Source organism: Salmo salar, chromosome 10 (assembly GCF_965601325.2).
Source record: "Salmo salar chromosome 10, fSalSal1, whole genome shotgun sequence".
NCBI classification, from domain to species: Eukaryota; Metazoa; Chordata; class Actinopteri; order Salmoniformes; family Salmonidae; genus Salmo; species Salmo salar.
In genome coordinates, this window is record NC_138300.1 from 112,107,589 (window position 1) to 112,123,263 (window position 15,675).

At 45.3% G+C, this 15,675-nt stretch overlaps 1 protein-coding gene across 2 annotated transcripts in view; it reads left to right on the forward strand.

The window, feature by feature from the left end:
* LOC100380677 (receptor-type tyrosine-protein phosphatase beta) overlaps positions 1 to 15,675 on the forward strand; it is a 44,104-nt gene that overhangs the window by 22,404 nt on the left and 6,025 nt on the right. For both annotated transcript variants that reach the window (XM_082957387.1, XM_082957388.1), the window contains 18 exons: positions 5,333 to 5,596; positions 5,752 to 6,015; positions 6,277 to 6,401; positions 6,625 to 6,763; positions 7,029 to 7,301; positions 7,660 to 7,801; positions 8,103 to 8,239; positions 8,490 to 8,753; positions 9,797 to 10,063; positions 10,318 to 10,617; positions 10,808 to 11,083; positions 11,219 to 11,368; positions 11,535 to 11,823; positions 12,588 to 12,694; positions 12,861 to 12,966; positions 13,496 to 13,576; positions 15,314 to 15,331; positions 15,444 to 15,525. In XM_082957387.1, coding sequence (XP_082813513.1) covers positions 5,333 to 5,596; positions 5,752 to 6,015; positions 6,277 to 6,401; positions 6,625 to 6,763; positions 7,029 to 7,301; positions 7,660 to 7,801; positions 8,103 to 8,239; positions 8,490 to 8,753; positions 9,797 to 10,063; positions 10,318 to 10,617; positions 10,808 to 11,083; positions 11,219 to 11,368; positions 11,535 to 11,823; positions 12,588 to 12,694; positions 12,861 to 12,966; positions 13,496 to 13,576; positions 15,314 to 15,331; positions 15,444 to 15,525 — 3,284 coding nt within the window. The remainder of the gene's footprint in view (positions 1 to 5,332; positions 5,597 to 5,751; positions 6,016 to 6,276; positions 6,402 to 6,624; positions 6,764 to 7,028; positions 7,302 to 7,659; positions 7,802 to 8,102; positions 8,240 to 8,489; positions 8,754 to 9,796; positions 10,064 to 10,317; positions 10,618 to 10,807; positions 11,084 to 11,218; positions 11,369 to 11,534; positions 11,824 to 12,587; positions 12,695 to 12,860; positions 12,967 to 13,495; positions 13,577 to 15,313; positions 15,332 to 15,443; positions 15,526 to 15,675) is intronic.

The window sequence follows — 15,675 nt, forward strand, 5'->3', positions numbered from 1 at the left end:
AATGTCATCTCACTGCCTCAATGAACTCTCCCAGTCTCCTCAGCTCTGTCCAGAGTGCCTTGGTCTCCAAGTCCACCTTGTCCTCCAGCCTTCTAATGACCACACAGAGATGCTGGTTGTCATTCTCCTGCTTCCATTGGCTGTTCTGCTGCAGCTCCTCATTCTTCTGCTGTTTCTTCTGGCCATCATGGTGTCCTGGTCACTCTTGAGGACTTTGATGGCCTTCCCCATCAGAGTTACCTTATCTCTTAGGAGAACCTCATTCTGAGACTTGTTGGACTGCCTCTGAACAAGATTATCAATCAATCAATCACATTTATTTATAAAGCCCTTTTTACATCAGCAGATGTCACAAAGTGCTATACAGAAACCCAGCCTAAAACCCCAAACAGCAACAATGCAGATGTAGAAGCACGGTGGCTAGGAAAAATGTTTAATGTATGGAAGGAGAAGACCATGTTCAAAAGGAAAATAAAGAAACCATGCTCTAGTACCAAATATTGTAGCATAAAATTGCACAACAATGATGATGCTCAGAGCTTATAAAACGGATACATAATAATTAATTAAACCTAAAATAAGTTGCATAAAAAATGAAGCTCTTAGTACAGTAAGGAGTTTTAGTCTCTTTGGACCAGGCAAACAGAAACAGTCCATGATGACTGTCTTGTATGTGGACAACCTGGTGAGGCAAAACAATCAATGCAATATACAGTACCAGTCAAAAGTTTGGACACATCGACTCAGTCCAGGGTTTTTCTTTATTTTAAAATTGTAGAATAATAGTGAAGACATCAAAACTATGAAATAACACATATGGAATCATGTAGTAACCCAAAAACTGTTAAACAAATCAAAATATATTTTATATTTGAGATTCTTCAAAGTAGCCACCCTTTGCCTTGATGACAGCATTGCACACTCTTGGCATTCTCTCAACCAGCTTCATGAGGTAGTCACCTGGAATGCATTTCAATTAACAGATGTGCCTTGTTAAAAGTTAATTTGTGGAATTTGTCATTATGGGGTATTGTGTGTAGAGTTATGAGGTGTGTAGAGTTAAAATAAGGCTGTAACTAACAAAATGTGGTAAATGTCAAAGGGTCTGAATACTTTCCGAATGCACTGTAGATAGAACTTACTTATTCAAGAGATGAAATGGCAAATAATTCAAACGGTTTGATCATCCATTTGTTGGATCATTCATTTGCTTCATGTCTTTTATGAGTAGCCTAATCTGCACTCCAACACAACGGTTAGAATCTAGACCCTATCATGAGAATTACAATTATGACAATTTTGTTTTGAACACATGATAGTCAATGAAAATGTATCTCCTTAGAGTTAGAATCCCTTGAAAATTTTAATTCTATGAGCATACCTATTATGGCATCACAACAATTATTAGTCCACACAGCTGTAGGGTAGGCCTAACCAATGATATAGGTCTTGTCACAGTTGTTGTAAGAGACGGACCAAGGCTCAGCGTTTGTTGAGTTCCACATATTTATTTAAAGTGACATTTCTTTAACCAAAACAATAAACAAGCAACACAACATGACTACGTGGTGACACAAGCACCAACACAAACAATATCCCACAACCCAGGTGGGAACAATGGAGAACTTAAATATGATCCCCAATTAGAGACAACGATAATCAGCTGCCTCTAATTGGGAACCATACCAAGCACACCAACATAGAAATAGGAAAACTAGACCACCCCCCTAGTCACGCTCTGATCTAAACACCATAGAGAACCAAGGGCTCTCTATGGTCAGGGCGTGGCAGGTCTACACCCAATGTTCCCTCTAAACTGAGCATGTGCGTGGCCGTGCTCCTCCACCAAAACTGCCAGGCAGAAGAAATGCCAGGCCGTGCAGAGATGCAAGAGATTGAACTTCACTGAGTTTGCCCCATTACTTTGCACTATATAGATCAAAGTTTTTTCTGTGATCAAATCAACATTATATCAGCCCTTTTTCAATGCAACAAATGAAAGCAAATCTAACTTCGCAAGATTTAGTCTGTGATTTTATTGTAGTCAGAGCCAGAGTGCAAGGGAGTACAATTTTATTGGCGGGGGTAGGCCACAAGTGGTCTTTCAATCACCCGTGAGTGAATGCGCTTTTCAGATCAGTTCACATTTGTTGATATTCTTTGCTAGTTAGTGAGTTATTAGCCCAATTATTGAATTGAATTTTATTTTATTTATTTTGGGCAGCAGACATATACAACAAAATGTACAATGTGGACCCAGAGGATATCACTTGAAAGTATTAATTAAAACGCTTGTTTCCAAAGTGGTCCTCGATGGTAAAAACAATAACACATATAATGATTAAAAGACAAGACAAAATTACTAACAACGATAAATACATTCATTTATATTGACATCCTAAAAAGTGGCACTATTCTCTGCACTTCACCTTAACCTTAAAAATCAACCATTTTCATTTCACATTAAAATAATCTATTAATTGCACATCATACCGATCCTTCAAATAATACATCTGACCAGCGGTAGGGGGGCACAAGGAGCAGTGGAGTGGTTTCTCTTACTTAGACAACCTGGTCCAAATGAAAAACTTTACCTGCTTTTAAAGCTATTTTTACGTTTTATTTGCTTGATCTCCAAGGGGAGGCTATTCCATAGACACATGCCTGTATGGAAAAACGTGCTCCTCGCAGTACTGTTTACTCTTGGGATTTTAGAAGACATAACACTAGCTCTGGTATTGTGACTGTGTTGGTTATAGACCATATTAATGTGGTTTTTCATGTAACCTGGGGCACGATCATTTAAGATGTCATACATATGATTAAATTTAAGTTGGTCTACTCTGGACTCCAAAGGCAACAAGCCCACCTCCCGGAACTCCTGTACCCCTATGTGGGTCCTAGGGGGGACATTCAGCATATACCTGATAACATTATTTTGCATGACCTGCATTATCTTTTTCAGCTTTTTTGATAACCCACTATACCAAGCAGAGCAAGCATAATCAAAATGACACTGAATCAAGGTGTCATAAAGTTCGTCGTCTGAGGAGGAGAAATCATCGGACCAATATGCAGCGTTTAAGGTGCTCATCTTCTTTTTATTTAGAAGGGAAAAAGAATACTCATACAAAACAAACGCCGAAAAACAGTCCTGTAAGGTGCTCAGACTATACAAGGAAATAACCACCCACAAAAATAAGTGAAAACAAACACTTAAATATGGCCTCCAATCAGAGAAAACAACAAACAGCTGCCTCTGATTGGAGGTCATTGACAAAAGTAACATAGACATAAAAAAACTAGAAAACCCACATAGAAATAGAAAACATAGAACATCAACCAAAAACCCCGAAACACACTAAACAAACACCCCCTGCCACGCCCTGACCAAACTACAATAACAAACAACCCCTTTTACTGGTCAGGACGTGACACAAGGTTGAGACAAGCAGTTTCTTAACTTTAATGTTAAAATATCTAATGTTACGATGTAAAAAATCTATTTGTTTGCCAAAAGAATTTTAGCAGCAATCAGGTCTCCAGAAAGGGATTGATCTAGGGACACACCAATATAAGATACACTTGTTTTAGATTCATTCCTCCTTGCCTGCACAGTTTACCATTATCTTGTCAGCCCTAAGCAATCTATGTTTTGTTTCAAACAAAATCGATTCAGTTTTTCCTAAATGTAGTGACAATTTGTTGTCAGACAACCAATCTCTAACAAAATTAAATTCCTTACTCAGGGTCTCCTCTATGTAAACTGTATCCTTCCCTGATAACAGTATGGCTGAATCATCAGCATAAAGCAGGAGTTTACACTTTACTGTATCTGGCATATCATTAACGTATATAAGAAATAAGAGAGGCCCTAAAATGTATCCCTGCGGTACTCCACAGGATATTTCTTTGGCCTCTGACAGAACATCACCAACATTACATACTTGTGTTCTGTTGGTCAGATAAGACCTAAACCAATTCACTGCTACATAATTTAGACCCATGCATTAAAGTTTCGTCAGGAGAATATCATGGTCCACAGTGTCAAAAGCTTTGTGCAAGTCTAACATGACCATACCTGTATAGTTCCCCTTCTCACTTTCCTGCTTAATGTGGTCATAAAGGTGGATAAGGCAAGTATCAGTGGAATGAGCTGTTCTATAACTAGATTGTAGTTCATAAAGAAGTTTGTGCTCAAGAAGGTATCCCTCAAGTTGATTAAAAACGAATCTCTCAACAACTTTGGATAAGGTGCTGAGGATTGACACAGGCCTGTAGTTTCCTACATTTGTTTTACTGCTCTTCTTGTGGAGTGGAACCACCTGGGCTGTTTTGAGATCCTTGGGAAATGTACCGCTACTAATAGAAAGGTAAGTATAGGTCAGCAGTGGAGAGTTACTGCTTCCTACAAGAGCACAAAACGTGTAGGCTACATTTCAAGCTGTCTTAATTCAAGGGGCAGTGTTGTATTTTGAGACAGGCTTGAATATGCGAATAGGCAGAAAGGTAGTCCTACATTATCTAATTCTCTGTATGGTGATAATTATTCATTATATTTTGTAAAATGGTTTATTGCATCACACAATACAATGCAATTTACAGTCGCCTATATTGGCCCATGGTGTTAAAGACCAAGTAAAAAAAATAATGAATTAATGTCAAGCCCTTCATAATGTAAAAACTTTTTTTTTAAAGTCTCATGCAATGTAGGCCTGCATTGAACACCACACTGTAGGCTATATCATAGAAATCAAAAGCTATTTCCATGTTAAAATGTAATGGGATTTGCTCCATTGGTATTGTATTGTTCAAGTTTCCGCTCACAAGACCAAAAAATTGTCCCAGTGCCCCAAAAACTTTGAGAGAACATTGCCTACACCTCACAATAATCTGAATAGCCTACCAGTGCAGAGTCACCTTCCATTCCATTCATGACACTCAGTCCATTTCCGTTAGGTCTCCCTTTCTTTCTTTGCCGTTTATTTATTCAATAACTTTCTTATGAATGGCACATGAATGCCTCAAGCTTGTTGGGGTCACCTATCCATTGAACACACGCTACCAAGTTACTGTTGTGTTGTAGCTTTTAAGTTATGTTCCTTACATATCCCACAGTGTTACTGAAGAGAAAACATGAACAACTGTTACAAATGTTCCAGTATTTACAAGAAAAATAAGCTTTTACACAAGTTTTACTTTCATTTGATTCACATACATTTTTTATTCAGGCTTCCCAGCTGCAAATATGAACAGTGATACACAGAATGACTGACTCAGTTCCCCTCTCTCTCTCTCGCTCTCTCTCTCGCTCTCTCTCTCCGTCTTCCAGTCCCTGCTGCTGTAGGCGAGGTGACGGTCAGCAACAACGGTCGTATGGACTTCCTCAGCGTGTCATGGCGTCCGGCCAAAGGTGACGTGGACAGTTATCTGGTCAGTCTGGGGGACCAGGAGAAGACGGTCCACACCCTGGCCGTGTCCAAATCCAGCCCAGAGTGTGTGTTCAAGTCCCTGGTGTCTGGACGGCTCTATAACATCTCCATCACCTCCAGGAGTGGTGCCTATGAGAATCACACCATCGTACAGGAACGCACACGTAGGTCTACCATGTCTGTCTGTCTGTCTGTCTGAAATGGGGCTCTCCCGCTTTAGTTTTCCATTCCGTGGTTTTAGTCATGAAATCTCTAGTTAGACATGATAATACACTGGTCAATGTCTCAAAGTTCAATTCAATTGAATTCCTCTCCCCAGAGCCCTCTAGTGTCCAGAACCCGACAGCGATCCACTCGGCCAGGGATGACTACCTGAAGGTGTACTGGCGCCATGCGGCTGGGGACTTTGACTACTACCAGGTGGTCATCAAACACAACAACATCTTCCACCAGAACAAGACGGTTATGAAGAGCCAGAACGAGTGTGTGTTCAACGGCCTGGTGCCCGGGAGGCTGTACACTGTCATCGTCAGCACCTGGAGCGGGAAGTATGAGACCAGCGTGTCTACGGATGGAAGGACCTGTGAGTGATACGAATAGTACTCTGTTATATCTCTCCTGTTGTTTTCAATGCTAATATGTGGATACAAGAGTGGTATTTGTCTGTAATAATAATTTGGCTAGCTACATTCAGGTAATAACTAGTTGTGGTGAAACAGGTTCTTTGTGCATGCTTCTTTTTAACCTGTGTCTCCCTACGTTCTGTTCCTTTGTATGCAAAATTAAGAGCCTCTCTGAGAATATAAACGTTTTTCTATTCTTATCTGGAATATGTCTGTGACAGTCCCTGCGGCAGTGAGGTCACTAGCCCTGGCTGGGCGGGGAACGGAGGACCTGCGTGTCACCTGGTTGGCTGCTCCGGGGGACGTTGACCACTACGAGGTGCAGCTCCTCTTCAACGACATGAAGGTTAGTCTTCCTGGTCCAGTCCAGTACCTGGTTAGCCTGTCTTCATGTTTACAGTACTTTTATATTCTTCATATTTTCTTGGGTGATTTTTTTATATTTCATTGTTGCTTTATTTCTATTTGTGACTTTGGGTGTTTTTAAAAGCAAAATGTATTAATAGAATTTTGCAAAATGTATTAATAATCTATGTACAATCAATGTATTATGTATTATTATTATGAAGGTGTTCCCGCCCATCACCCTGGGCAGCAGCGTGGGGGTGTGTGTCCTCTCCTCCCTCACCCCGGGACGCCTCTATAAGATCCATGTTTCTACCTTTAGCGGCCCCAACCAGAGGGCCCAGTTCATAGAGGGCAGGACAGGTAAACCAAACCAACAGACTTGCTGGGTTCAAATACTAGGTTACATTTGTTTTCTTTCAAGTACTGGGGTGCCCGATGGGCAGCATTTGTTTGCACTTTTGGAACTTCTCCATTGAATTGGGGTAGCAAAATAGAACAAAATGTCACAGAATCTAACACAAACAAAACATAAACTAACAACAGCATTAATTTCTGTTCCACTTCCACCCCTCTTTCTCCCTCTCCTGCTATTTCTCCCTCTTTTCGTTTCTTCTCCTGCCTACAGTCCCCAGCAAAGTCAAGAATATCCACGTGAGTAACAACGGCCAGAGCAGCAGTCTGAAAATCAGCTGGACCCCGGGGCAGGGTGACGTGGACAGCTACTCCGTGTCCCTATTGCTGGGTGGACCAGAGGCACGCAGGCTGGAGACGCGGCCCATACCCAAACACCAGAATGAGCTGGGGTTCAGCTCCTTGCAGCCTGGGCAGCTGTACAGTGTGACCGTTACATCTATCAGTGGCATACTGTTGAATAACAACACGGCCAGCGGACGCACCGGTGAGGAGGCTAGATAAGGACTTCATAACACATTCATAACCCATACATACTGCATTCATAAGCAGTGCATTGCCATTTCATACTCTATATTTGGGTGTTTTGGGACTGGGAAGGAATAGGGCTCAGTCTCACTGTGTCTGGATATCTTTTATTTAATTTATTTTAATTTAATCTAATTTATTATATATCTGCAGTTTGAAATCAGTATATTTGACGGAACTGATTTGTTTTGTTTTCTTACCCTAATTAACAGATAGTGATTGGCTGGTGTAATGACGTGTGACATTGTCCCCTCCATGGAGATACAATACTGTATGATAGTGTGCTCTATCTAATTCTGTGTCCCCTCTCTCCTCAGTCCCTTCTGCAGTGATGGGGCTGCAGGCCGACAACAGACACACCACCTGCAGTATACAGGTGAGCTGGCAGGAGGCCCGGGGCGTGGCAGATGGATACAGCCTGCAGCTCCTGGACGACAGGGGACACCTGGTCACCAACAGGTAACCAACACCTGGGTTCACCAACACACCTGGGTTCACCAACACACCTGGGTTCACCAACACACCTGGGTTCACCAACACACCTTGGTTCACCAACACACCTGTGGTCACCAACACACCCAGATTCTAATGGTCAATACTTTGAGGTTTTGATTAAGCTTCCTACCTCTAGGGCCAGAGGGGCAGTGTTTGCCATTTTGGGACTATTCCATTGGTTCAATTGCAGTAACAAAACGGTGCATAAAAAGGTGTAACAAATATAATGCACAAACGACACAGTACTCATTTTCGTAACCAACAGCTCCCAGGCATCCTCCGGCTCCATGCCACTCCAGCATCGCTTCGACGGCCTCACCCCAGGGAAGAGGTACCGCGTCCTGGTTCACACCACCAGCGGAGGGGTCCACAGCGAGGGCGTCACCGCTGAAGCACGTACACGTAAGACTGCTTGGATTCATCTTCACTATGTCCCACACAAGTTTGTCAAGTGGTATTAATATGTGTAGTGCAGGTTGTCCAACCCTCCTCCTGGAGAGCTATCGGTTATGTAGTATTTATTGTAAGATTACACAAATAATACAGGAAGTCTTAGTAAAACAAGGAATAGAGAATCAGAGTCACTATGAAGATGTATAGAGGCAATATGGAAGGAATATATATGTGGACCTGAGTAGTGTTGTGTTCCCAGGTCCAGCGGCGGTCAGCGAACTCTCCATCCAGGCCAACAGCAGCAGCAGCCTGTCCTTCCACTGGTCTCCCCCGCAGGGAGAGTTCGAAGGTTACGACCTCTACCTGTACAACGGAGATGACACGCTGTATGACCGGCGCAGCGGCCAGCCCAGCACACTGCAGGTCTCCTTCCAGGGCCTGAGGCCTGGTGCCCCCTACAGAATGGTGGTGTTAACACGCAGCGGGGAGCAGACCAACGACTCAGCTATCTGGGCCAGGACTGGTGAGTGAGCTGTACTGCTCCTGGGGTACTGAGATGCTGTGGAGAGGGGTATGAGAGATGTTGGGGGTTACTGAGCTGCTGTGGGCAGGGGTATGAGAAGGGTTTGGGGGTACTGAGATGTTGGGGGTTACTGAGATGCTGTGGGCAGGGGTATGAGAGATGTTGGGGGTTACTGAGCTGCTGTGGGCAGGGGTATGAGAAGGGTTTGGGGGTACTGAGATGTTGGGGGTTACTGAGATGCTGTGGGCAGGGGTATGAGAAGGGTTGGGGGGTACTGATGCTGTGGGCAGGGGTATGAGAAGGGTTGGGGGGTACTGAGATGCTGTGTGCAGGGGTATGAGAAGGGTTGGGGGATACTGAGATGCTGTGGACAGGGGTATGAAAGATGTTGGGGGTTACTGGGATGCTGTGGACAGGGGTATGAGAAGGGTTGGGGGGTACTGAGATGCTGTGGACAGGGGTATGAGAAGGGTTGTGGGGTACTGAGATGCTGTGGGCAGGGGTATGAAAGATGTTGGGGGTTACTGAGATGCTGTGGACAGGGGTATGAGAAGGGTTTGGGGGTACTGAGATGTTGGGGGTTACTGAGATGCTGTGGGCAGGGGTATGAGAAGGGTTGGGGGTACTGATGCTGTGGGCAGGGGTATGAGAAGGGTTGGGGGGTACTGATGCTGTGGGCAGGGGTATGAGAAGGGTTGGGGGGTACTGATGCTGTGGGCATGGGGTATGAGAAGGGTTGGGGGGTACTGAGATGCTGTGGACAGGGGTATGAGAAGGGTTGGGGGGTACTGAGATGCTGTGGGCAGGGGTATGAGAGATGTTGGGGGTTACTGAGATGATGTGGACAGGGGTATGAGAAGGTTGGGGGTGTACTTGAGAAATTGATTTGGATCACTACTGAATGTCCTCTAAACATAACGCATAATGTGTTTCTCTCACAGAAATGACGTGGTAACAAAGAACTAACTGGAGAACTAACTGTATGTCTCACTGACTTTACATCATGATTTGACACTGTCCAACTGTCCGCTCCGCCTCCTCAGTCCCGGCTGCAGTGACCTCCCTCCAGGCACAGAGTCGTAACCAGTCGGAGATGTTGTGGGTGTCATGGAAGCGGGCGGTGGGGGAGCTAAGCGGCTACCTGCTGTCCCTCTACAACCCAGATGGCTCCCAGCAGGCAGAGGAGACGTTAGGGCCAGACGCCATGGAGCACGTCTTCCCCACGCTGATCCCCGGGCGTCTCTACCACGCTGTCATCCTCACACGCAGCGGAGAGCTCACCAACAGGGCCACCGCTCATGGACGTACCGGTAAGACATTAGGACAAGTCATGTTTATTCAATGGACATTTCACATGCACCTTAATTGGGGAGAACGGGCTTGTGGAATTAGTGGAATGGTATCAAATACATCAAACACATGGTTTCCAACACAATTACGACATACACTATTCTAAAATCAGTTTTGAGGATCGTTTTTAAGTTAAAATAGGGCCTGGGTTCGACAGTATTTGCTTGAAGTTGCTGATCTGCCTTCCTTTGTGTGTCCATCTTCTCCTCCTCAGCCCCCAGACCCCCTACCTCTGTATCATTCGGTGGAGTCACCAACACCTCCCTGGAGCTGACCTGGAGTGGTCCTGCAGGCAGCGACTATGACGACTTTGACCTGCAGTGGGCCCCCAGGGACCACCTGTCTGTATTCAACCCCTACCACACCCGGACCTCCGGGAGCCGCATCCTGAAGGGGCTATACCCAGGACGCCTGTACAACTTCATCCTGCGTACTGTCAGTGGGGCTGGTGGAGGTGTTGGTGGAGGTGGGACCTCTGCCTACAGCCCACCCATCTACAAGAGCATTCGAACAAGTAGGCTATACTGTACATTGTTCAAGTAGTGCAAGACTGAGGCGAGGTAGCTAAAGTTGTTGCTTGGCTGGAACAAAATCCTGTGCACGGTACAGCTCTGACCTCTGCACTAGAGAGAATATAGTGTGACTGTGGCATTTCGATCTCTGTTCTTACCTCTGGCGTCCTCTACCGTTTATCCCGTCCATAGAGCCAGAGCGTGTCCAGTACCTGCACTGCCGCCCCCAGAACTCCACCTCCATCTCCTGCTCCTGGGCCCCTCCGGAGGCCGACTTTGACTCATACACTATTGAGTGCCTCCAGGACTCCCACGCCCTGGTGTACTCCCAACGGACAGGCCGCGACAGCACCCTCTACCACATCACCCAGCTGGAGCCACACAAGCGCTACACCGTCTCCGTCAAGGCCATCTCCGACAGCATGACCAGCGAGGCCGCCGAGGACAGTGTGGTCACCATGATCGACCGTGAGTACCGACGGACTTGTGATTGCCATGTGGTCAGGGTGACCGTGTGATGAGCTGTTACAGTGTGTATGTCTGTCCCTGTGGTCATTCTACTGTCATCATGACTGATTGTAATCATGATACTTGTCCTTTTAGGTCCACCCCTTCCTTCCCTGACCACTCGGGTTAACGACAGGGCTGCTCTTGTCACCAAAAACACCATCTTGTTCAAGTTTAACTGCAGCTGGTTCAGTGATGTCAACGGAGCCGTCAAGTTCTTCACAGTGGTGGTGACCGAGTCTGAAGGTAAGGGGACTGAAGTTAGAACAAACATTGTACAAGTCATTGTACAAGTCAGTATGTCAGTGGATGGATGGGTGGATGATGTTTATTCTCCCTCAAGAGGACTTTCCACAGCAATAGATCTGAGTCTGTTACTAAACCTCCTCATATGTGTGTTTTCTCCCTCCAGACGATGAAAACCTTCAACCAGAGCAGCACCACCCTCTACCCTCTTATCTGGACTACAAATCCAACAGTTCCATCAAGGCCTACCAGACCAGCTACTTCCCTAGCCGCTGCACAGAGGGGCCAGGAGGCAGCGGGACTCAGAGCTTTGAGATCAGCCTGGGTACGGGCATGGACACCCTCGGGGGTGGCTGTGACCACCTACAGGCCCAGGACAGGGAGCAGAACCCAGACACACACAGAGACCACAACCCATTCTGTGATGGCCCACTCAAACCCAAAACTGCATACAGGTAGAGTACAGGGTTCCGCCCAAATCAATCAAGTATTCTCCCGCAGTCTGGGCAGATCTGTAGTTTTTTTGTTGCTGATTTCTGCCAGCAGGATTTCGCCCTGTTGTGTATGATGATGTCATACCGCTGCTAGACCGCTAGATGTTAGACCGCTTCTCCCGAGTGCCGCAGCGGTCTAAGGCACTGCATCTCAGTGCTAGAGGCGTCACTATAGACCCTGGTTCGATTCCAGGCTGTATCACAACCGGCTGTGATTGGGAGACCCATAGGGCAGAGCACAATTGGCCCAGCGTCGTCCGGGTTTGGCCGGGGTTGGCCGTCATTGTAAATAAGAATTTGTTGTTAACTGACTTGCCTAGTTAAATAAAGGTTAAATAAAAAATAATATTGCCCATAGTGAAATTTTCCTTTATCTGTAGTTGATCGAATGGGGCCCTTAGAGTGTAATTCAGTAACACTTTATTTGGATAGTTCCAAGTAGTTGGTATGCAGATTTTCAGTAGATGTTCAATAACTCAACAACATTTCAAATAACTATCCAGTAACTAACCCTAACCGTAGCCCTAACTCTCATTCTAAACCTAATCCTAACCCTAATCTTAGCAAGCAGTTGATTATCAACAGATAGTTTGTTGATAGTAAGACCATCTGTAGATCATCTATATGGGACTATCTAAATAAAGTGGGACCTGTAATTCAACTCTGGTATTGTCATGCAGTGGGACGATAATGAGATGTCATGGTTGTCTCTCTCTTCTCTCTAGGCTCAGTGTGCGTGCGTTCACCCAGCTCTTTGACGAGGAGCAGAGCAGATACAACCCACCCCTCTACACAGACACTTACCTGTCCCTTCCCCTGGTAACAGAAGCAGGTGGGACACTTTTCACAGACCACTCTGATTGGTTTATGGTGTGTGATGCTGATGAGAAATGGTAGTTAGTGAGAAATGATGAGAAATGGTAGTTAGTGAGAAATGCTGGTGAGTGATGGGTCCTCTGTGAGAAACACCATTGATTGGTTACTTCTTCCTCTCACAGAGCCCCTGAGCGGTGTGATCGAGGGCATCAGTGCCAGTATGTTCCTCATTGCCATGATGGTGGGAGTCACTGCACTGCTCATCTGCAGACAGAAGGCTCGCAAAGTGTTAGTTCCTGGCCCTCCTTGCCTCATATACTTTGACCTATACGCTGCATGCTAGCATGTCCCTGGCTTGGCCTGTATTTGTATTTTGTATTTATTATGGATCCCCATTAGTTCCTGCCAAGGCAGCAGCTACTCTTCCTGGGGTCCAGCAACATTAAGGCAGTTATATACAATTGAACTTATTACATTTCATAACACTTTTCACAATACATTAAGTGTGTTCCCTCAGGCCGCTACTCTACTACCACATATCTACAATACAAAATCCATGTGTACGTGTGTGTAGAGTGCGTGTCTTATCATGTGTGTCTGTGCCTGTGTGTGTGTGTGTATGTGTGTGTGTCTCTTCACAGTCCCCGCTGTTCCGTAAGGTGTATTTTTATCTGTTTTATCTGTTTATTCAATCTGATTCTACTGCTTGCTTCAGTTACCTTATGTGGAATATAGTTCCATCTAGTCATGTACACTACATTCTAGCTTGCACTCTACATACTACACCTGTATGCTGACATCCAAACTGTGATGACAGGAGTGTACAGGAGGGGCCAGTGGTCCGAATGAGCATGAGGAGAGAGAGGCCCACCTCAGGAGTGCACATGGGCGTCAGGGGGTAAGAGGAGAGGCCATATGTGATCAGTTCTAATGAGCTTTTATATCTTATATATACACTGCTCAAAAAAATAAAGGGAACACTTAAACAACACATCCTAGATCTGAATGAAAGAAATAATTTTATTAAATACTTTTTTCTTTATATAGTTGAATGTGCTGACAACAAAATCACACAAAAATAATCTATGGAAATCCAATTTATCAACCCATGGAGGTCTGGATTTGGAGTCACACTCAAAATTAAAGTGGAAAACCACACTACAGGCTGATCCAACTTTGATGTAATGTCCTTAAAACAAGTCAAAATGAGGCTCAGTAGTGTGTGTGGCCTCCACGTACCTGTATGACCTCCCTACAACGCCTGGGCATGCTCCTGATGAGGTGGCGGATGGTCTCCTGAGGGATCTCCTCCCAGACCTGGACTAAAGCATCCGCCAACTCCTGGACAGTCTGTGGTGCAACGTGGCGTTGGTGGATGGAGCGAGACATGATGTTCCAGATGTGCTCAATTGGATTCAGGTCTGGGGAATGGGCGGGCCAGTCCATAGCATCAATGCCTTCCTCTTGCAGGAACTGCTGACACACTCCAGCCACATGAAGTCTAGCATTGTCTTGCATTAGGAGGAACCCAGGGCCAACCACACCAGCATATGGTCTCACAAGGGGTCTGAGGATCTCATCTCGGTACCTAATGGCAGTCAGACTACCTCTGGCGAGCACATGGAGGGCTGTGCGGCCCCCCAAAGAAATGCCACCCCACACCATGACTGACCCACCGCCAAACCGGTCATGCTGGAGGATGTTGCAGGCAGCAGAACGTTCTCCACGGCGTCTCCAGACTCTGTCACGTCTGTCACATGTGCTCAGTGTGAACCTGCTTTCATCTGTGAAGAGCACAGGGCGCCAGTGGCGAATATGCCAATCTTGGTGTTCTCTGGCAAATGCCAAACATCCTGCACGGTGTTGGGCTGTAAGCACAACCCCCACCTGTGGACGTCGGGCCCTCATACCACCCTCATGGAGTCTGTTTCTGACCGTTTGAGCAGACACATGCACATTTGTGGCCTGCTGGAGGTCATTTTGCAGGGCTCTGGCAGTGCTTCTCCTGCTCCTCCTTGCACAAAGGCGGAGGTAGCGGTCCTGCTGCTGGGTTGTTGCCCTCCTACGACCTCCTCCACGTCTCCTGATGTACTGGCCTGTCTCCTGGTAGCGCCTCCATGCTCTGGACACTACGCTGACAGACACAGCAAACCTTCTTGCCACAGCTCGCATTGATGTGCCATCCTGGATGAGATGCACTACCTGAGCCACTTGTGTGGGTTGTAGACTCCGTCTCATGCTACCACTAGAGTGAAAGCACCGCCAGCATTCAAAAGTGATCAAAACATCCGCCAGGGAAGCATAGGAACTGAGAAGTGGTCTGTGGTCCCCACCTGCAGAACCACTCCTTTATTGGGGGTGTCTTGCTAATTGCCTATAATTTCCACCTGTTGTCTATTCCATTTGCACAACAGCATGTGAAATTTATTGTCAATCAGTGTTGCTTCCTAAGTGGACAGTTTATTTCACAGAAGTGTGATTGACTTGGAGTTACATTGTGTTGTTTAAGTGTTCCCTTTATTTTTTTGAGCAGTGTATATAATAAAATAGGTGTTTTCTGGCAGGATAAAAACTCACAAAGAAATGACCATTAATGAGTTTCAGCCATTTACATGTATCTCCCTTTTTTCCACAGTAATCGTCGTATTTCAAGGTATGTTTAAATGCTTTTGTTATTAGTTTCACCCAATTACTGTAAGTCCTTTTTGGTTTGTCTTTTGCTCTACTCTGTTTTGCTCAAAACGTTTTATCTGTTGATCCTGCAGCCCCATCAAGATCATGCACTTTGAGTCCCACTACATTAAACTCCAGGATGACTCCAATTACCTACTGTCTGAGGAGTATGAGGTAAGACTGGATCACATTCACTGTCAGTTGGGCAATCTCGATCACACATATTAGCATTACAGTACATTTAGATAAAGTCGGAATATTCCTATTACCTTTACTTTAATAAAGAAAAACAATATAGAAATGTGTATATTTATTTTTATTTTC